The 21232-nt window shown below is 57.3% G+C and overlaps 1 protein-coding gene across 5 annotated transcripts in view; it reads left to right on the forward strand.

Moving 5' to 3' along the window:
* SORCS2 (sortilin related VPS10 domain containing receptor 2) overlaps positions 1-19548 on the forward strand; it is a 557572-nt gene extending 538024 nt beyond the window's left edge. For 2 of the 5 annotated variants that reach the window (XM_034951974.3, XM_034951977.3), the window contains exons 19-27: positions 434-620; positions 1761-1894; positions 3382-3505; positions 4948-5060; positions 6185-6310; positions 9941-10040; positions 10891-10993; positions 13685-13833; positions 16859-19548. In XM_034951974.3, the coding sequence (XP_034807865.2) occupies positions 434-620; positions 1761-1894; positions 3382-3505; positions 4948-5060; positions 6185-6310; positions 9941-10040; positions 10891-10993; positions 13685-13833; positions 16859-16923 (1101 nt within the window). In that variant the 3' untranslated portion in view covers positions 16924-19548. The remainder of the gene's footprint in view (positions 1-433; positions 621-1760; positions 1895-3381; positions 3506-4947; positions 5061-6184; positions 6311-9940; positions 10041-10890; positions 10994-13684; positions 13834-16858) is intronic. The other 3 variants (XM_034951976.3, XM_034951975.3, XM_008969518.6) reach the window with 3 other exon arrangements.
* The last annotated feature ends 1684 nt before the right edge of the window (positions 19549-21232 follow it).

Raw genomic sequence — 21232 nt, forward strand, 5'->3', positions numbered from 1 at the left:
CTTAGGCACTTCCAGATGTGTTCCTCTCCCCTGCCGAAACCCTCCTCGCAGTGGGAGGCCCCTCACCTTCCTGGCTCCATCCCTAGCACGGGCCTCAGTGGGTCTCCCCCGGGCCCTGACTGCCCCCCAGCTGCTCTCTGATGACACCCTTGGGCCTCTCCCTCTCCCTCTCTGCCGCTGGGTGATTGTTCTGAAATATCCCTTGGCCACAGCCCCTGGTTAAACCAGCTGCCTTGGTCAGCCCCACACTCCAGGCAGAATCTCCAGGGCAGAACCAGGCCCGGTCTCCTGTGGGTCCCCAGAGCCCCACTTATCTCAAGGAAGGGAGGGCGGTAATGAATGAGTGAGTGAGTGAGTGAGTGAGTGAATGAACCACTCTGGCCCCTCAGCTTCAAGGCCCACTCCTGAGTGGCCACATGGTGTTTCCCTGTAGGGCGATGTCCTGACTACCAAGTACCAGGTGGACCTTGGGGACGGCTTCAAGGCTATGTACGTGAACCTTACACTGACCGGGGAGCCCATCCGGCACCGCTACGAGAGCCCTGGCATCTACTGCGTGTCCGTCAGGGCAGAGAACACAGCGGGCCACGATGAGGCGGTGCTCTTTGTCCAGGTCAACTGTAAGTTTATTGCCCCTTTGAGGCCAAAGGTCACTCCCTTTGAGAGAGAGAACCTGGCTTTGGGGGAAACACAGGGAAGCCCTCGGGATTGCTCTAGGCCCCTGGTACTCAGGACGGTGAACCCGAGGGCAGGGAGGCAGGGAGGCTGGGCTCAAACCCGCACCCCTGATGACCCATACAATAGTAGGGCAGAGCTGGTAGCTGGTGGTGATATTGATGATAGTGGTGGTGGTGGTGGTGGTGATGGTCGTGGTGGTGGTGGTGGTGGTGGTGATGGTGGTGGTGGTGATAATGGTGACAATGGTGGTGGTGATGGTGGTGGTGGTGATGGTGATGATGGTGATAGCAGTACTGGTGATGGTGGTGATGGTACTAATGATGATTATAGTGGAGGTGGTAGTGATGATGGTGACGTTGGTGTTGATGATGATGGTGGTGATGGTGGTGGTGGTGATAATGGTGACAATGGTGGTGGTGGTGGTGGTGATGGTGGTGATAGGGTGATGGTGATGATGGTAACAGTAGTGGTAGTAATGGTGATGATGGTGGTGATAGGGTGGTGGTGATGGTGATAGTCGTGGTGGGAATGGATGGTGGTGGTGATGGTGATGGTGGTGGTGTTGGTGATGATGGTGGTGATAGTGCTGGTGAGGATGGTGACGGTGGTGATGGCAGTGATGATGGTGGAGGTGATGGTGGTAGTTATGGTGATGATGGTGGTAGTGGTGATGGTGGTGGTGTTGGTGATGGTGGTGATAGTAGTGGTGGGAATGGATGGTGGTAGTGGTGATGGTGATGGTGGTGGTGTTGGTGATGATGGTGGTGATAGTGCTGGTGAGGATGGTGATGGTGGTGATGGTGGTGGTGATGGCAGTGATGATGGTGGAGGTGATGGTGGTAGTTATGGTGATGATGGTGGTAGTGGTGATGGTGGTGGTGTTGGTGATGGTGGTGATAGTAGTGGTGGGAATGGATGGTGGTAGTAGTGGTGATGGTGGTGGTGGTGGTGATGGTGATGATAGTGGTAGTGGTGGTGGTGATGATAGCAATGAAGTTGCTGGTGACAGTGATCACTAAGCAGCCTCTGAAATGCCCCATGCCCTGATATCATCTAACCCTGGCCTTTTTGGGTCCCCACAGCCCCCCTGCAGGCCCTCTACCTGGAGGTGGTTCCTGTCATTGGCCTCAACCAGGAGGTGAACCTCACAGCTGTGCTGCTTCCCTTGAACCCCAACCTCACCGTCTTCTACTGGTGGATCGGCCATAGCCTGCAGGTGCGCTGGCTTTGCCCCCACTCAGCCCTTCTTCCCGCAGGCTCCCCACAAGGTGCACAGTGGGGCAGAGCATGGCCCCAGGTTTTCAGCAGAAGGAACCAGTGTAGGGTGCACTCCTCACCCTTGGGCCCCTCCTGGGGCAGTTGAGAGGGGCACACCCTCCATGGGTGCCTTTTCAGGGCCCATCTGCTCAATGGTGCCAGATGAGTCAGACTAGACCCTGCCTTTTCCTGGGAAAGAGATGGGAACGTGGTGGATTACCTGAGTTGGGGGTGGTAGAAGTCACAGAGGCAGGTAGGTGGGCTGCATGAGCGCTCCCGGAAAGGAGAGAGCATTTGCAGTGAGAGGCTCAGGGAAGGCTTTACAGAAGAAGAGGTCAAGGGGACTCAGAAGCCTCCCTCAGAGGCCTGGGTTGTACCCTGTCTGCAGTGGGGAGCCACAGATAGTTCTTGAGCAGGAGAGAGCCCAAATTAGCAGAATGCCTGGACTGGGGGCAAGACCCAGTGAAGGGCATCCTCCACTCATTCAGCAAACAGCCCAGCACCGCCAGGCAGGAAGCCCCCTACCAGCAGCTGACGGCCCTGACACAGAGCCCCAGCAAGGGGAAGGGCTGTGGGCTCTGGATTGTGTTTCTCTAGAATGGGGAGGGTCTGAGAAGGAGCTCAGGGTCTGGGTTCAGACCTCGGCTCCGCCACTTCCAGCTGAATGCTCCACACATGTCCCTTCACCTGGCAGAGCCTCTGCCTCCACATCCACACCCATGGGGGTGGCCTCTCCTGTCTCTGCGGCAACATGGCGCCCACCCGGCTGAGTGTGCACCATCCCCATGGCTGGATCCTGAGCTGGGCACTGGCTTGGTGCCATTGATGACAGAGCCATGGCTCATCCACAGCTGCGGTGGCCATGTGTGGAGATGGGAGATCACATGGGCAGGGAGTGAAGGCCCAGCCCAGCAGCCACATCAGGCCTCCTAAATGCCCGTGGGGGGCAGGCCTGGGGAGCTGTTGAGAAGGAAGGGGGTGCTGGGACCTCAAGTTCGTGCTGTGTTGGCTTACAACCAGGTGCCCATGAGATCAGGAGTTTGAGACCAACCTGGCTAACATGGTGAAACCCCATCTCTACTAAAAATACAAAAATTAGCTGGGCATGGGGGTGCATACATCTGTAGGCCCAGCTACATGGGAGGCTGAGGTGGGAGAATACTTGAACCCAGGAGGCAGAGGTTGCAGTGAGCCAAGATTGCGCCACTGCACTCCAGCCTGGGCAACAGAACAAGACTCTGTCTCAAAAAAAAATAAAATAAAGAACCGGCTGCCCGCCCCACGCCTCCCTGGGTGCTGCCACCACAGGATGTCCATAATGGGCCCATTTGCTGATGGGAACAAGGGGACAGCAATGCTCTCAGTGAGGCAGCGACCATAGGCCAGCGTCCCCCACGGCCGCTGCCTCACTCGGCCAGGCCCCTAAGCCCTGCTGTGCCCCTGCAGCCCCTCCTTTCCCTGGATAATTCTGTGACAACGCGGTTTTCGGACACGGGCGACGTGCGTGTGACGGTGCAGGCCGCCTGTGGGAACTCGGTGCTGCAGGACTCCAGGGTCCTCCGTGTGCTGGGTAAGTACTTCCTGGGGTCTGGCAGCACGGCCTCTGCATCTCTGCTGCAGTCCAGGAAGCCAGGCCACATGGGTCGTGTAAGCCATGGATGTCCTGGTCACCCTGAGTGGCCCTGGGGTGGGGAGGGAGGGGCTGGATAAACAGAGCCCTGCCCTGGCTGTGTGGCCTGGGCAAAGTCTCCCGGTCTCTCTGGCCTCAGTTTCCCCATCTGTAAAATAAATACTGACAAATCCTGTGTCCCAAGACACTCATGGGACACAACACACCAGGGACAAGGTCACCCAGCAGCAAGACAGCCAGGTTTGGGCACTGGCTCTGCCTGCCTCCAGGGCCCCTGTCCTCTTGGCACCTCTGGCCAAGCCTAAGCATTGTCTCATGATGGCAGCTTAAAGAGGACTCCTGTCTAGAGAAACGCTGAGCCTCCTTTTCTGAATCTGCATCCTCATTTATCTGTGCTCACTGGGGGCTCTTAGTCCCTCGTGGGAGATATATACAATACCAACTGGTCCTAAGACTGAAGGAGACCCCCCGCTTGTCAAGGAGGCAGAGCTCATTGCCACCAACATCACAGCAATAAACCCTCATTTTGCTTTAAGAACAGCCTCTACTGTGGACAGCAGCCATCAGTTAAATATTTAGTTGGACAAGTGTGCGGAGGGTTGGGCTGCCCACACAGGCCCTTCACACCCCGGAGGAGGCTGCCCTTGGCTATTCTTCATTCATTGTTGGGCTGGGAGCTTTGCAAAGGCCATCACCACCCTCATTGTAAGATGTTGGGTTTGCAGTCCTCAAAGCACTTGTCCCTTGAGCCCGTCAGCCCTGCACAGCCTCCTCCCACTTTACATGTGAGAAAACTGAGGCCTGAGAAGTGGAGAGGTTAAAGTTTATCTCTGGAGCCCCTGGTGACTTTAGAATTGGGCTTTGAGCCATGGACCACGGGAAATGTGGGAGAAAGAGAAGAAGACAGGGCCTCTGCTCTCAAGGGACTCTTAATCTGGTGGGAGGACCAGCAAGTTGAAGTCCATGGATCCCTGATGGATGAGAGGCTGACCTCATAGGGTGTGTTCATTCTTGTGAGTCAAGGAGGCAAATCTCACAGAGCAGGCTTGGTGCACACCAGGCCTCCCTCCTGGGTCAGCGCATCTTTATCATCATCACTGGCATCTTTGTCACTGCTGTTATGAGATGGCAGCCAGTGACATGGGTCCTGCCTGGGACAGACCACCACTGCTGGCATCCAGGGAAGGAGCTGGTTTCCAAACACTAAATCAGGACTGCTGTCGGCCTGCTTGAGAAGACGATGGGGCTGCTGGGCCCTGGGATCTGAATCAAAGGCCTCACGGGACCATCCAGGGCATGTGGCTGCCCCCGACCCCCACCCTGGAGCCGTCAGAGCCAGGCTGTCCAGAACTGACCAGTCTCCCTTCTCTGCGTCTTTCCAGATCAATTTCAAGTCATGCCTCTGCAGTTTTCCAAGGAGCTGGATGCCTACAACCCCAACACCCCTGAGTGGAGGGAAGACGTGGGCCTGGTGGTCACCCGGCTGCTCTCCAAGGTGTCCACCCAGAGCCTAGAGCCTCCCCAGCCCCACGGTGCTTCCGGCATCCAGAGAAGCCCAAGGGCCCCGGGGTGCCCAGGGAAAGGAGAGGCGGGTGGCACTGCCCCTGCACACGATGCTCTGGTCTTCGGGCCAGCTGGGGATGTTGAAAGCTATGGATGGGGGGCAGGCACACTGCCCTTATTTAGGAGGACCTGCAGCTGGAGCACCACCTCACAGGGGAGGGACCACAGGCACCCTCCATGCACACAGTCCAGGGACCACCTGCTGTTTGCAGGAGACCCCACTGTCGTCCTCCAGTGCTCCAGAGTCTCTTTAAAGCAATTTTCCTTCATTCACTGAACTTCTCTTCTGGGCTGGACACAAGACAGAGAGAAGAACCCAGTGTGCTCACTGGCCTCAGGAGCTCCCGGGGGGCAGACATCAGGGCGGGCTGTAGCACACCCAAGGCCCTTGGCCCCCCAGTGAGAGAGGACCAGTCCTCTGGAGCCACCTGAGGCTATCACAGGCTGAGGCCTACTCTGACCAGGCTTCCCCTCCCATGAATAATGCTGGTAAAAGGGTCCTGGGCACTGAAGGTTGAATCAGGGTTTGCCAGATGGAAGTGCATGGAACGGGACTTCCAGGAGGCAGAGGCACCTACATGAGCAGTGCCTATGGGCTGAGAGCATATTCTCTGTGGGTGTATGGCCCTGGCTGGGCCTGGGGTGTTAGGGAGTGGGAAGGGGGAGGCAGCTGGAGTCAGTGGGGCCCGGTCACAGACCTGGAATGGTGTGGTAAGGAGCCTTGTGATGGAGGACATTAGCCAGGGAGGAAGGTGCTGGTGCTCACTCTAGTCATGGTCTGAAGAATGGACTGAGGGCCAGGCCTGGCCAAGGGGAGGCCAGTGTGACGGCACAGGTCCTGAATAGCAGGGCTGAGGGCCCTGGGTAGCTGGGTGCAGGGGGTAGCTCAGGGTACCCTGGGACCCTGGAAGGATCCCCACGCCATGCAGGGGTCAGGGACGGCCTGTGAGACAGGTGTACAGGCCAAGAAGGGAGAGAGGGTGTTCCTGGGGGCCCCAGTATGAGGCAGGGAATGAGGAAGACAAGAGGACCAAAGTGGCTTAACTCTCCCCGCAGGAGACCAGCGTCCCTCAGGAGCTTCTGGTGACTGTGGTGAAGCCGGGGCTGCCCACTTTGGCCGACCTGTACGTGCTCCTGCCCCCTCCCAGGCCCACAAGGAAGAGGAGCCTCTCGAGTGATAAGGTATGTCCTGTGGCCGCTGCACTCCCAGGTCCTCCCTGCACATCCCAGGGCTCGGGTCATTTACAACAAGCAGGGACGTCTCAGTGGCTCATGGCATAAAGGCGTCTTTCTCGCTGCATCACAGTCTGACTCAGGGTGACTTGACCTCGTCCACCTGTGGCTACGCCCTCTGGAAGTCACACAGCCTCTAAGGTCACTGCGGCAGAGGTAGTTGGGGGAAGGGCACAGGCTGGACCACCTCCCAGGGGGCTCACTCACTTCTTCTCCCATGTCATTGGCTGGAGATGGTCACATGGCCCCAACCTGACTGCCAGGAGCACTGGGAAATGAGGCTAAGCACTGTCAGGGAGACACCCGAGGGTGTGGGTTTCAGGGCCGAGCAGAAGTCAGCCCCCATGCAGTTGGCAAATGTCTTTATTGCACAGGACAACTTCCAAGTAATAGCCCTCATGGAGGGGATAAAAGACCTGCCATGTGACAGGTGTGGGAAGGGGACTCAAAGATGAACCAGAATCCCTTCACACCCACTAGGGTGGCTAACATTAAAAAGCAGACAATTCCAAGTGTTGCCAAGGAAGCAGAGAACTTGGAACCTCTCACACTGCTGGTGGAAAGGGTTCAGCTGCTGTGCAAAACGGGCTGGAAATTCCTCAGTAAGTTATACCTAACTTACTGCATGACCCAGCAAGTCCATTTATGGGTATATACCCAAGAGAAACAAAAACATACATCCACAGTACATGGATTCACAGCGGCATTACTCATCGTAGCCAAAAAGTGCTCATCAGCTGCTGAAGAAACAAATTGTGGTCCATCCTTACAATGGAATATTCTTTGACCACCAAAAGGAACGAAGCCCTTGACACCTCTGACAGCATGGACGAACCTTGAAAACATGATGCTAAGTGAAAGAGGCCAGTTGCAAAAGACCACATAGCGTACAATTCCATTCACATGAAATGCCCGGAACAGGCAAATCCATGGAGACAGAAATAGATGAGTGGTTGCCAGGGGCTGGGGGAGGGTGCATGGAGAGTGACTGCTAAGGCTAGGGGATTCTTTGGGAGAGGATGAAAACGTGCAGGAATTAGATAGTGGTAATGCTTGCACAATTTAGGGAATATACTACAATGCATTAAATTGTACACTTTAAAAGAGTAAGTGTTATTATCAGTTTCTAAAAATGAACCAGAAGCTCACATAGCCTGCACTGGTCAGGGAGACTGACGCTCACTCAGGTGATCTGGAAGGCGTGGCCCGTGCAGGGGAAGGACAGTGCACACTCCAGCATGCCCACGTGGTGCCACGTCCCATTTTACAGACATGAGAAGTGAGGCTTGGCGACGGCCACCGTCAGAAAGGACCAGAGTCAATCAAACAGCAGAAGCGCTTCTACACACTAACAGCAAGCTACCTGGAAAAGAAATCAAGAAAACAATCCCACTAACAATAGCATCAAAAATTAAAAGCAAAATAAACTACTTAGGAAAAAATTGAACCAAGGAGGTGAAAAACTTGTGAAAAACTTAGGAACAAATTAAACCAAGGAGGTGAAAAGCTTGTGCACTAAAAACCATAAAACACCAGTACAAGAATTTGAAGAAGACACAAATCCATGGAAAGATATCCTGTGTTCATGGATTAGAAGAATTTATATTATTAAGATGTCCATACTACCTAAAGTGATCTACAGATTTAATGCAAGGTCTATCAAAATTTCAATGACGTTTCTCACAGAAATAGAAAAAAAAATCCTAAAATTTGTATGGAACTACAAAAGGCCTGAAATAGCCAAAGCCATTTTGAGCAAAAAGAAAAAAGCTGGAAGCATCACACTCCCTGACTTCACAATGCATTACAAAGTTACACTAATCCAAATAGCACAGTACTGGCATAAAAACAGACACATAGACCCATGGAACAGAATAGAGCCCAGAAATAAATCCATACATGTACGGTCAATTGATTTTCAATAAAGCTGTCAAGAAGACACAATGGAGAAAAGAGAATATCTCCCATAAATATTGCTGGGAAACTGAATATCCACATGCAGAAGAATGCAATTAGATTCTTACACCCTCTACAAAATCCAGCTCAGAGTGGATTAAAGACAAATGTAAGACCTGAATCTGTAAAAACACCAAAAGAAAACATAGTGAAAAACTATGCGTCGGTTTGAGCAATGCTGTTTTGTAGATGATCCCAAAAGTACATGCAACAAACGCAAAAATAGACAAACAGGATGTCAAACTAGGAGACCCTTGCACAGCCAGAGAAACAATCAGCGGAGTGAAGAGATGACCCACAGAATCGGAGAAAAGATTCTTGAAGCATACCTCTGACAAGGGTTCACATCCAGAATACGTAAGAAACCCAGCTCCATAGCCAGAAAACAGGTGACTCGATTAAAAAACGGGCAAAGGAGCCAAGTAGACATTTCTCAAAGGGAGACACACAAATGGCCAACAGGTATGTGGAAAACATGCTCACCATCTCGAATCATCAGGGAAATGCTCATTGAAGCCACAGTGAGACATGGCCTCACACCTGTTAGAATGGCTATTGTCAAAATAACAGAGCTGACCAGTGCTGTGAAAGGTGGCCGGTCTCTGAGCCCACCCAGCCCTGGGTGATGACTGATGCTTGGACCCGGGAAGTAGTGAGAGGGTCCGGGAGGGAGTGAGAGGGGCCGGGAGGGAGTGAGAGGGGTGAGGAGGAAGCCCTCCTCTGTGCCGGGCACCTCACGCATTTGTCACGTCACGCAGACCCTGGAGGAGGATGCCCGTGTCCCACAAGGCTGGCTGCCTTTTGGCCCCTGCCCTCTCCAGCTATAGGTGCCCCCAGCCCTGCATCCCTCACCCTACAACCCAGCACCACCTCCTGGGATAGCCCTCCCTCAGGTAGGGGGTCTGATTATCCTGTCCTGCCCTGTCTCATTCTCTTCTTGGTCTTCCACCTCCAGGAAGCCTTCCCTGACCACCACTGGGGGATGGAGCCTCCTGGAGCACCCCTGCATTTCCCCAACTTGGCACACTCCGTAGCCTGTGTCTTTTACATTCCCGACTAAAACAAGAGCTCATGAAGGCCAGAGCCATGTCTGGGTCACCTTTGTGTCCCTTCCATGGTTCTTGGTGAAAGTTCCCTTGTGGGTGATTATTCCCATGGTACAAAGGAGGACACCGAGGCTCAGCGAGGCCAGGTGGCCTGCCCAGCCCCATGGCTGCAGAGGGTCCAAGCAGGACTCACAGTGGTCCACCCAGCTCTCCCATCCCCCTCTGGTGGATCCCAGAGCCACCCCCCAACTCTCCCCTACTTCTGGTAGATCCCACCAGATCCCCCTCCCTCTCCCCACCCCTCTGGTGGATCCCAGCAGACCTTGCTCCCCTCCCCCCTGGTGGAGGACACCCCCTCACTCTCTCCAGCAGAGGAGGGCCCTTCTTCCCCTTACACCTGTAGCAGACCCCCTCCCCCACCCCCCATGGAGGACCCCTTCACTCTCCTCCCGGTAGAAGACCCCCCCAACACGTGGAGACCCCTCACTCCCCTCCTGGAGGAGGACCCCATCCCCCTCCCCTTTTGGCAAAGGACCCCCCATGGAGGCCTCGCTCACTGTCCCCTCTGTGCTTGCAGAGGCTCGCCGCCATCCAGCAGGTGCTGAACGCACAGAAGATCAGCTTCCTCCTGCGAGGCGGAGTCCGGGTCCTGGTGACCCTGCGGGACACAGGCACAGGTGAGCCACTGGGAGCTCCCCTGCGGAATGGGTGGAGGAGGCATCCAGGCCCTGGAGAAGCCATGTCCCTGCAGGGCCCTCAGGCAGATGGCCCGTATCCCCGCTCCTGGTGGGTGTTCGCCTCTGATGGAACTGAGAACCCACCCAGGTCAGACCCAGGACCCCGCTCTCCTCTGCGGATGCCCCATGGAGCACAGCTGTTACCTGATACCCACGCTTCGGGTCTCGGATAATCTCTGCCCCTTCCCCAACCCACAGAGCTGTCTCTTCGGCTGTCAGTCATCCTTTCCCCTTTGGGGCAAAAGCCTTTGCAGAAGCCGATGAGCTTTGCTCTGCTCTATAAAGACACCGTGCCCTTGAAACTCAGCAGGTTCACCCCACACCAGCATCAACATAGCCGGGGAGCTCTGCCCACAGCCTCCATCCCCAGTGGGAGCCAGGTCAAGGGGCAGGGACCTCTCCAAGGCCACACAGGATGCACTCCTGGTCTTTTATGGCCTCTGACCCCTCTCAGCCTCATCAGGAGCACCGGCCACGGGCATGGAACAGCCTCCACACCAAGGAGGCTGGGGCAGGGACAGGCAGGGGATAGGCAGGGACAGGCAGGGGACGGGCAGGAACAGGTGGGGGACAGGAAGAGGTCAAGCCGGGAATGGGCTAGGGAAGGGCTGGGGAGGGAATGGGAATGGGCTGAAGACAGGCAGGAAATGGGCCAGGGACAGGCAGGGGACAAGCTGGGGATGGGCGGGGGACAGGCTGGGGATGGGTGAGGGACAGACAGGATGGGCTGGGGATGGGACAGGGATGGGCGGTGCCCGAGGCCCTCCATTGACAACCGCTTTGCTTGCAGGTGCTGAGCAGCTGGGCGGCGGTGGCGGCTACTGGGCAGTAGTGGTGCTGTTTGTCATCGGGCTCTTCGCAGCGGGAGCCTTCATCCTCTACAAGTTCAAAAGGCAAGGCCCTTGGCTGCCCTGCTCTGCGGGGCTCTGACCATGGGGCTGTAGGCAGCCGGGCCCAACTCACTCAGGCAGATCTAGAAAGGGCCCCAACAGGGCCTCAGAAGGGAGTGGTGAGAGTTTGTGCCTGTGATGGGCTGCAGGGGGAGGTGCTTTCCTGGCTCTGTACCACCTGTGGGGTCCCTGGAAGAGACGGCCGCCACTCGCAACCCAGAGAACATCACCCACCCACTCCTCCACCCTCCCCAGGACATCCCAGCCATCATGCCGTTCAGCCCCACCCACCTCACGGGGAGGACACTGCCTATCTCACAGATGAGGAAACCGGGCTCAGAGAGGTTAAGCAGTATGCCCAAGGTCACACAGACGGCCAGCCTCAGAGCTGGGACCTGACCCAGGCCCACCCACATCCCAGGCTTCCTCGGCCACCCGCCCATCCCTTCCTTCCCCTCGAGAGCACTTGAGAGCTGCTGAGCTTCCTGCCAGGCGCTCCCGTGGGGAGGGCTCTGGGTGTCCCCATGAGGGAGCTGCTTGTGCTGAGGCTGGGGTGAGGTGGCAAGAACAGTGTTTGTTTATTGGGAGGGGCTTTCATACCTCTCTTTCCTTCTGAGCCTGTTCCCTGGCTGTGAAATGGGTGTGATCCCCCAACGCTGGGACGCGTCATGGCCACCCTGCAGGGGCTGGACAACTTGAAGTTCCCTGGATGCTAGACCTGGAATGAGCAAAGTGACCCGGCCCCGGCAGCATCACCAGACTCCTTCCCTGCAAACGCAACTCCCAGATTTGGCCCTATTGTTTCTCCCCTGCCTGCTGGTTCAGCTCCGGGGGCCTCAGTCTCCCCATCGGGGTCACCCTTGAGGACCATCAAAGGCCACAGCTCACCCCTTCCTTTCGGCTTATTTGGAGCCTCGGGCCCTTCCCCGATGCCAAGCCCCAGCCTTTCATGGGCCCTGGACTCCCGCAACCCCTCCTCCTGCTCCCGGTCCCACTGTTTTATGCACTGCGGGTCTTTTGAGTAGTAGTTTCATGTGTGCCCCCGTTCCACAGGCTGGCCCAGGCTCTGGGACACAGCATTAATTGTCTGGGAGCATGTCCAGGAGCTCCTTACCCGCCTTGTTACTCAATTCCACCCAAAGGGTTGGCCTGAGGCACTCAGAGCTGAACCGGAGAATCTGGGAGGACTTCCCTGAGGAAGTGACTTCTGGTGGGGATCCTGAAGGATGAATAGGAGTTTGTGGGGCAAAGAAGTAAAATAGGGTCTGTCCTGTGGTCTTTCCCAAGTTCCAAACTCAGAGAGGCACTGGCTTCCCAACAGGTCTATCCAGGGGTTCCGTAGGCACTGCAAATTTAAATCAAACTCAGCATCTTCTTCCCCCAAAGCTGGTGCTGAGCAAATGACACTGTCCTCTACCAGGTGCCCAGGTCAGGAATCCCACCTCCTTCCTGTGTGCTCCCCCTCCAGCCTATATCCCATGGCCACTGCAACTGGGGTTTGTCACAGCCAGGAGGTGGCAGGGGCGGCCTTCGAGCCCAGGTTTTCAGGTCCTGAAACCAGGCACCCGACTGCCCTGGAAACAAAAGCAGCTTAAAATTGGTGCTGACAAGCCCCAGGGCTGTGACTCCAGTCTCTGGGAGCTTGAATGTATCGGGCATAGGCAGAAGTGCCCAATATACTTCAAGGCTCCATCTCACAGCAGAGCAACGCCCGTTTGTCCCCAGCGGCCTGAGGCTTTAGGCTCTGGTGCGGCCTGCGCCCTCGGGAGCTCCCAGCTTGCTCAAGGGCTGGGCTGGGCAGCACTGACAACCCAGTCAAAGCCCTCAGCCACATGTCCCTGAGGCCCGGCAGGGGCTTGGCCCTCATCTCTCAAGGCTCTAGACTGAGGCAGCAGCGCTGCTTTGAGCATATAAATCCAGTGGTGAAGTGTTGCAGCTTATAGGTGATACTGGCCACCCTCTGTCACCCTCAGAGCTAGTCACAGGTCCTGCCCCACCCCATCCTGCCGTTAAAATGTTTCCAGAGGGCTGGCGATGTTCATCAACTGCATCTGAGAAAGCCCCCCTCTCCCACTGAGTCTCAGTCCCCTCATCTGTGAAATGGGACCCTGACCCTGGGTTTTGATTGGACTAAGTGGGGTGTCGTGCATGAAGGAGCCTGGCCCAGGGCGGGTCCTGAGCCGGGTCCCAGTGGAGGCAGCGGGGCTGTGCCCACCCTCTCCCTTTCCTCCCTGGGAAATCGAGGACAGTACTCCCCCAGGACGCCTGGACGGGGCTCAGCAAGTGCCTCTCAGAGCTGGGCCGGCTCGTGCCTCCTGCGGGAATGTGTGCCCAGCCCAGTGGCAGGGTGGCCAGGCATGGGGGGTCAGGGGAAAGAGGATATCATGCCCTCTCCCTGCCACATGCCCACGCTTCGCTTCTCAGGGGAGATGACAGATACACAGTGATCACCCAATGTGTCAGGGCAGAGGGAATCCCAGGGCCAAGGGAGCATGCAGGAGGGAGGGCTTCCTGGAGGAAGTGGCTTTGAGCAGCGATGGGGCAGGAGGCAAAACTTGGGGCTGGGGTAGGCACCTCTGGAGTGCTGTGGGCACCGTGCACCACACTCGGTGTGGCCAGGCGGCCAGCGGAAGGCTCCAGGGACAGGCGGCCTGGGAAGCCACTCCAAGCTGAGCTGCCCTCACCTCTGTCCAGCAGGAAACGGCCAGGCAGGACCGTGTACGCCCAAATGCACAACGAGAAGGAGCAGGAGATGACCAGCCCTGTGAGTCACAGTGAGGACGTCCAGGGCGCTGTCCAGGGTGAGGAGTTTATAGATGATGATCTCGACTCGCAGACTCTAGGTAACGTCCGCCCCAAACCCACCCCGCCCTCCCACAGGCCACCCCGCTGGGCCGCTGGGGCCAGCAAAATGCTGGCCCAGCAGCCCTTGCCAGCGGGTCGGTCGGGCCCACTGTGTCCCCTCCATCTGATGAGGGGATGACGGGACCTGCCAGGGCTGCCCGCAGAGATGAAATCTGAGACTTGTGGACGCTGAGGGCCCCGTCCCTGGCAATGACCAAAAGCCCCCGACAGCCCCACCGAGGCAGGGAAAGGATGGGAAACATGGCTGGCTTTGAAAGGAAGCCTGACTCGGGCCTCAGGACGTGGGAGGCCTTTCCCCCACAGCCGCTCCCTCAACACTCCCAGTCCTCCCCTTCACTGCAGTGGTGATCTAGGGAGCACCCCACACATGGACCTGTGGCACTGCACTTTACAGTTTACGAAGCATTTCCACTGATGGGATCCCCTTCGCTCCTGGTCATGCCCAGCAAGGAGAAGATCAGTCATCTACAGCTGCATGACAAACCGCCCACCTCAGTGGCGTAGCATCATTTATGGCCGTTTTCTCTTCTGGTGTGTGGGAGCTGACTGGGCTCAGCCAGGCTGCTCGCTGTCAGGGTCTCTCATGAGGCTGCAGTCAATGGCTGGTGCAGCAGTCATCTCAAAGCCTGCCTCACTCAGATGGCCAGCAATTAATGCAGGCAGTCAGCTAACCCCTCACCTGGACCATCGACCGGGACACCTACACATGGTCTCGCTGTGTGGCTTGGGCTTCCTCCCAGCATGGCGGCTGACTTCCAAGAGCATGTGGAGGGAGGTGGCCAGGCAGGAGCCACACCCCTTTCAGGGCCTAGCCTTGAAGTCATACACTGTCACTTGTGTCTTGCCCTGTCCATGTTTGAGGGGAGGGGACACGGACTGCATCCCTCAGCCGCAGTCAGAGCATGATGCCATCCAGCACAACAGGCACTATAGCTCTTCCTCTGGATGAGGGGGGAAACTGAGGCCCAGGAGGCTCTGAGACTTGCCAGAGGGCTGGGAGCCTGTGCTGCCAGAGCCGTGGCACCAGCCCTGCATGCCGTGTCGGGCAAGTGCAGCCGGCAGCCGGGCGGTGTGGGCACTTTCCATGCCTGTCTCAGATCAGCAGCCGAGGAGGCAGGCTCTTCCCTAGGGCTGAGGACATGGAAGTGCAAAGACATGGACTGTCCTTGCCCAAGGTCACAGCTGGTGGTGAACAGAGCTGGAAGTCACATCTTGGCAGACCCCAGGGACCTGGCGTCTCCCCTGTAGTTCCTGTTCTCTCTTAATTCCCATCTGGGCCTGATTTTATGGTGATGTCGGCACACACATCTCACCGTTGCTGCGGGGTTCTGCGGTAGCTTCTGGAGCAGAGAACGGCGCACAGGAAGCCACAGAGGTCTTGGCACCACCAGCTGCTGCCACTGCCATTCTGATGATCCGGCTTCCAGCGTCACTCACACTCTGCATCCGGGACATCCTCAGAACGTGAGCGGCGGAAACCGCTGTCCCCACTGTGCAAATTATTGAAAGTGAGGCTCAAAAAGGAGAAGTCGCTCACCCCGGCCCCAGCCAACCACTGGCTGACCTTGGAGCCAGACCCCGGCCAGCCAGACCCCAAAGCCTGTGACCTTCACACTCTCTTGAGAGGGGTCAGGGCAGCTGAATGGACCGGCCACGGTCCCTCTCTGCCTCCCCTGCGAGCTCTCCAGCCCCTCACCAGGCCTGTCTGCCCCACCCCCGGTGGGGGTCCCTTGTCTCCAGCATCGCCAGCCCAGGTGTGTTCCTCATGGCGTGATGCGTCTGTAGACTTGGAAACATCACAGGACCCACGTACTTCACGGAGCGCTCGCTCTGTGTCAGCCCCAGCTCAGCGCCTCCCAGACACCGTCTGACTTCCCGGAGGCAGACATCGACATTGCGCCCACTGCGCAGATGAGAAAGCTGAGGGTCAGAGCTGTTACTCAACCTCCCCAGGTCACTTAGTGAAAAGAGGTGGAGCCGGGCTCAAGCCTGACTCAGTGGCTGTACAGCTGTGTGCCCCCCGAAGGCCCCGGGCCGCGGGTGAGCGTCCTACAACTCTAAAGACCCCTCCACTGGTCTTGCTCCTGCTGGGGCAGGAGGTGGTTTTGGGGCTCCCTCTCCTGCAGGCGGTGTCACCCCCATGCTCACCCCCAGGCCTTCTCGAGTGGACAGAGGTCACAGGGTCTCAGGAAGACAGAGCTCGGCTCCCCAGCCCCTGATGGCTTTTTGCTTCCAAGCCCCTAAAGAGTAATCCTAGTGGGGTAGTAAGATTCATGCAGCCAAGCCCTTGGTCCATGCCAGCCTTGCCAATGCAGCAGCCGCACTTCCCCGTATGACCCACGCCAGTCCTTAGAGGGGTGCGGTTGACCCTCACATTAGAGATGACGAAGCCAAGGCCCAGCCAGGTGAAGGATGGGTGAGGACTCAGGCAAGGACTCAGGTGTGGCTGGGCTGTGCTGCGGGTGCTCCCAGCCGTGTCTCCCAGTGCCCTTGAGGCGGGGCAGCTCTGGGTCCTGGGTCCTCGACCTGTCTCCTTGACTCCTAACCAGCCCCCACCCGGGACACCCGGCTCACCCCTTGGCACTGACATCCCTATGCCCCCCTCTCTCCCACTCTCGCCTCCCGGGGCCTCGCCACTCTACGCCCTGCAGCGCCCACTGCCAGGAGGGGGCAGAGCCTCAGCCCCTCTCGCACCCCCTTGCTGCCGATGCCGGGGGCGATCCCCACGCAGGTCAGTGGCTGTGGCGGATTGGGGCCGGCCTGGGCCTCACCTCTCAGGCCCTCTGGGGCCCACTGCTTGTGATGGCACCGGGAGAGCCCTCTCCTCAGGCACCCACCTAGGAACCGCGGAGACCCCCTGCACCTGCACGGGCTGAAGGAAGCCAGGGAGGCCCACTGCACGTTGGCTCGAGGCACTGCCTAAGGCCACCACCGTGTCCCCTGTGGCCCTGTCTCCAGTCCCGGGCTTGTGCTCACGGGACCTGCGTCTCTTCTGTTTCCTAGGCAACCACTCAGGCGTGGTCCTGAGCATCAACTCCCGAGAGATGCACAGCTACCTGGTGAGCTGATGCCACCCCAGCATCTGTCTTTTCACCCACGGAGGGCACAGAACCACCAGCAAAGCCGGCGGCTGGACTGGCGCCCCTCAGAGACCTGCGGAAAGCCCCCTCCCTGAGTCGTCGCCACACCAGGCGACAGGCACCACCCCCTCTGATAAATCCAAGCCCGCCCAGGCCCACGGGGGCCCACGGGACCCCCCGGGACCCCCCGGACATGGCCCTGCCCCTATGGGACACCAGGCCTGACTCAGGCAGGTTCTGCCCCCAGACCCCACACATGGCCGCCCCACGTGCTGTCGCTCAGCCCGAGGCCTGACTTCTCTGGGCTGAGGCTGGTCGTCCTGGAGCCCTCCCAGTACCTCAGGCTGCAAGAGCTGCAGACCCGTTCAGACACTGCGTTGCGGGCTCCTTCCCCGCAGAGACCGGGGCCTCCCTGACTTTGCTTCTTCACTCCCACCTGTGCGGCCACCCAGTCCCTCTGTGGGAGCCCGGTAGCCAGGCCCTCCCAACACCACACCACCTTCCAGGCACCCCATGCCCTCCGGCTGGAAACTGCAGCTCTGTAAATGCCTCTCTAGGTAGCTGCTGGCGGTGGTGGGGGTGTCTCACTCTCTGTCTTTATAGCTGGCGGTGGCCACTGGGGTGGCTCTGTCAGAGTCCCGTACTCGGGAGCCCCTTCCCTGAGTGCCCAGGGTGCCTCCTCTGCCCAGAGGGGCAGCAGCTCTCCCTGGTTCTCCCCAGGGCAGACGGGGTAGGGCGGGCTCAGGACCCAGTGCCCATGGTTCCTCACTCCTACCAGCAAGCAGCACCATCCCGCAGGCTTCTCCCACCTGATGGCTGTTCTCCCACCGGGTCTGGGCTCTGGAAGGAGCCAGAAGCCCCCAGAAAGGTGGGTGGTGGAGACGGCACCAGATATACCAGTTTTCTGCAGTTCCTTATAGGCAAAGGGAACTGGGTGGAAACCAAGCTGGGAGAGGCTGAGGATGGCAGGGCTGAAAGGGCCATCAGCGTGACCCTCATTTTCAAGAAGGGGAAACTGAGGCCCAGGGAGGAGAGTAACTGAAGGTCACAGCATGGTCACAGCAGAGGTGGCCGAACCCAGCCCTCTGCGCGCCAGTGCTGTGCGGTCTCCACACCCTCACAGTTTCCTAGAATCAGGGATGTTAGTGTAAGTCTATAGGAATATAGGGGGGTGGGGAGGTCACCTTTTGCCTTGAAATGAGAAGTCAGTAGCCCCTTCCTCCTCCTCCCTCCTCCCCCTCCTCTCTGGCAGGGATCTCAGATGACCGTGGCCTCCCTCTCAGAGGGGGAGAACGCCAGAGCCCTGGCTGGTGATGTGCTGGCTGGGGGTGAATCCCAGTGAGGGTCCCTCTCAGAGCGGGAGAACGCCAGAGCCCTGGCTGGTGACATGCTGGCTGGGGGTGAATCCCAATGAGGGTCCCTCTCAGAGCGGGAGAACGCCAGAGCCCTGGCTGGTGACATGCTGGCTGGGGGTGAGTCCCAATGAGGGTCCCTCTCAGAGCGGGAGAACGCCAGAGCCCTGGCTGGTGACATGCTGGCTGGGGGTGAATCCGAATGACAGTGCAGACGTTCTCCCATCCACCATGTCTGAGCTTGGGGGAATTGCCTCATTTCCCCTGGAAAAGAAACATGGTCCATTAGAGGGGAAAGCCCAGGGGTGAATCTTCACGCCCCAAACAGTGCCCGGTGGGGAGGAGGCACCTGCTCCTTGTTGAGTAAACCACCCATGGAGACTGGAGCCTCATATCCCTAGGTCGGGGGGTGTTCAAGGCCACAGGACAAGGGGAGCACCCTGGGCCACACAGGCATGGAGGTGTCCCCACCCCTGCCACCTGCCCCCCAGACCCAAAGCTCTCTCCCCACCCTACCTGCCCACCTGGGGCTCCTGTGCCCCCTCCCCACTCCAGAGGCCACCCTGCAAGTTGTCCTCAAGGTCATCCTGGAGATGGGATCCAGGACGTGGGACCATGACTCTCTGGGACCTTGCCACAGCCTCCATTCCCCTGCTTGCAGTCTGCAAGGACGCCTTTGCAGGGATTTTTGTCCTGCTGGCCACCCCACCCACACCTGTCCCTGGCCAGCAGGCCGCCTGCAAGCGTCAGGCACACAGGGACAGACATGGTGAGCACAGTGCAGGCCCATGGGCAACATGGAACCCTGGGAACTGCCCTCCCCCTTAGCTCACAGTGCCTGAGGTAGCCACTCTAGGTCGCTGGCCTTCCTTGACCACTCCATTTAATTCTCTCTGCTGTTTGGGTCGGGTTTTTCCCCTTAGTTATTTCTGGGTTTCCTGTATTTTATGTTAATATTTCTATTAAGAACATGTTGGGCATGTGGACCCAAGCACCTGGGAAGGAGGTGGCATCTGAGACAGCCTGATACGTTCCCGTCTGTGCACCCATGGAGATCAAGGCGTGGGCCCGTGGCTGTCCCTGGTTGTAAATTCGAGGGTCTGCATATCTGATGTTCAGGTAGACCTGGGCGCCTGGGAACGAGGCCATCAGCTGCCATGCACATAACAAAGAGACAATGCATTCCTTCTTATTTTTCCTTTTTAAAAATCGATGAATCATTTGTGATGCTTTTAACAAAGATTAAATGAATTTGATCAGCTTTTGCCTTATTGTGAAGATACTTTCCTCATTTCCTGAAATGCATGTGGGTGCACACACAGGCCCTTAGGATCGTGGTCCCAGAGGTGAGGTGGCTGAGGACCTCGTGCGAGGGACAAGGACCAGGCCCTACACGTTGGGACGTTGGGGAAGGCTGCACATGGCAGTGGCCTTCAAAGTAATGATCTCCCCGGTCGGCTCTCAAGCACTTTCACACATGTGGGCTCGTTCTGTCACTCAAGGCCAGCAGAAGGGGAACCAGAAGTGTCGGCCAATTTTCCAGAAGAGAAACAGAGACTCCCAGAAGCTGAGGACCTGGAGGTGGTGCAGCACAGTCCCACATCTGACGGGACTCCTTTATTTCTGAAAGGCCATTTGCTTTATTCTTTGAGTTGACAGAAAGAGGCATGGACTTGTCTATCCCAGTTGATGCTCCAGCCTCAAAAGCTGTGCATTCACTGTAGCTAGCCACTGAGTGTCCACACCTTCTCTGAAACTTCAACTGTAATAGCTGGAAAAGAACACTCTTTCTTCTCACTCTCATCTTACATGGTTAGAGAGAGAGAGAGAGAGAGAGGTGGATGAACATACTTTACAGATGTGTTCACATTTGCTAAGTGGTCCCCAAGCCATTTCTGGAAAGAATGAGGTTGCAATTGCCTAGTGGCTGCTCAGGAGGAGAGAGCTGGCAAGGGGCTGACAGCAGACACCCTGGCATCCCAGTGAGCGTCTGCTGTGCCTGGAACTGTTGTCCCCAAATATGGTCAACTTGCGCGTGAAAGTATTTTAAGAGCTGTAATAAAACAAGGCATTCTTTTCACAGCATGGAGTGATGGCGATTCTGTTTTTGACTTGCACACAAGTCAGTGCAGGGTGGGGAGCAGGGAATTGCCCCCAGGTGTGACCGCTGAACCATGTCCAGTTGGCAGGGATAAAATAGACCCACTAAGGTTGGGTAGAGTGTCACCTCTCACGCACACACACACACACACACACACACACACACACCTCCTTCTCTGGGCCATGACATGTTCTTGTGGAGTAAAAACTGGATTTCAACATCAACTTCCTGCCAGATCTGATGTCTCTTTGAACTTGTGCCAGGCCCTGGGCTGGGCTCTGGGCCTGGGGCAGCGAATGAATGCGACCAGGCTCCGGCCCCTGGACCTTGAAGGAGACTCAGCCTCGGTGAGGTGGATGATGACTGCACAGCTCAACCAGGGAGCACCTGGCCCAGCTAAAAATCCCTAGTCCGAAGCCATGGTTGAGCTGGGTGCAGGCCGAGTGCAGGTGCTCATGAGAAGACGCAAAGGAGACGGATGTCCAGGGTTGGTGCAGTGCAGAGGCCAGCAAGGGGGGTGTGTTTGTGCTTGTGTGTGACCAGTGACAGACAGAGATAGTGTGAACACAGCAGTGTACTTCAGAGCCCTTTGCATGTGACCATTTTATTCCCTTTTGCTGACTGCCAGGACTCAGGGAGGAAGTGAGAATCCCTCAGCCACCCTGTTTGACAGTTTCCATTCTCACTTCAGTGCACCAGGCTCTGTGAGTGTCTTCTCCCTGGGAAAAGCTAGTGAGTGTGGTGAAGGCTTCACGCTCCCACAGCATTCATCTGGAACATTTTGCTGGAATGATCTCCCCAGCTGGCAGCAGGAGGCCATGTCTAGACAACGGGAAGGCCCACG

The sequence above is a fragment of the Pan paniscus genome, chromosome 3 (genome assembly GCF_029289425.2).
Source record: "Pan paniscus chromosome 3, NHGRI_mPanPan1-v2.0_pri, whole genome shotgun sequence".
Lineage (NCBI taxonomy): Eukaryota > Metazoa > Chordata > Mammalia > Primates > Hominidae > Pan > Pan paniscus.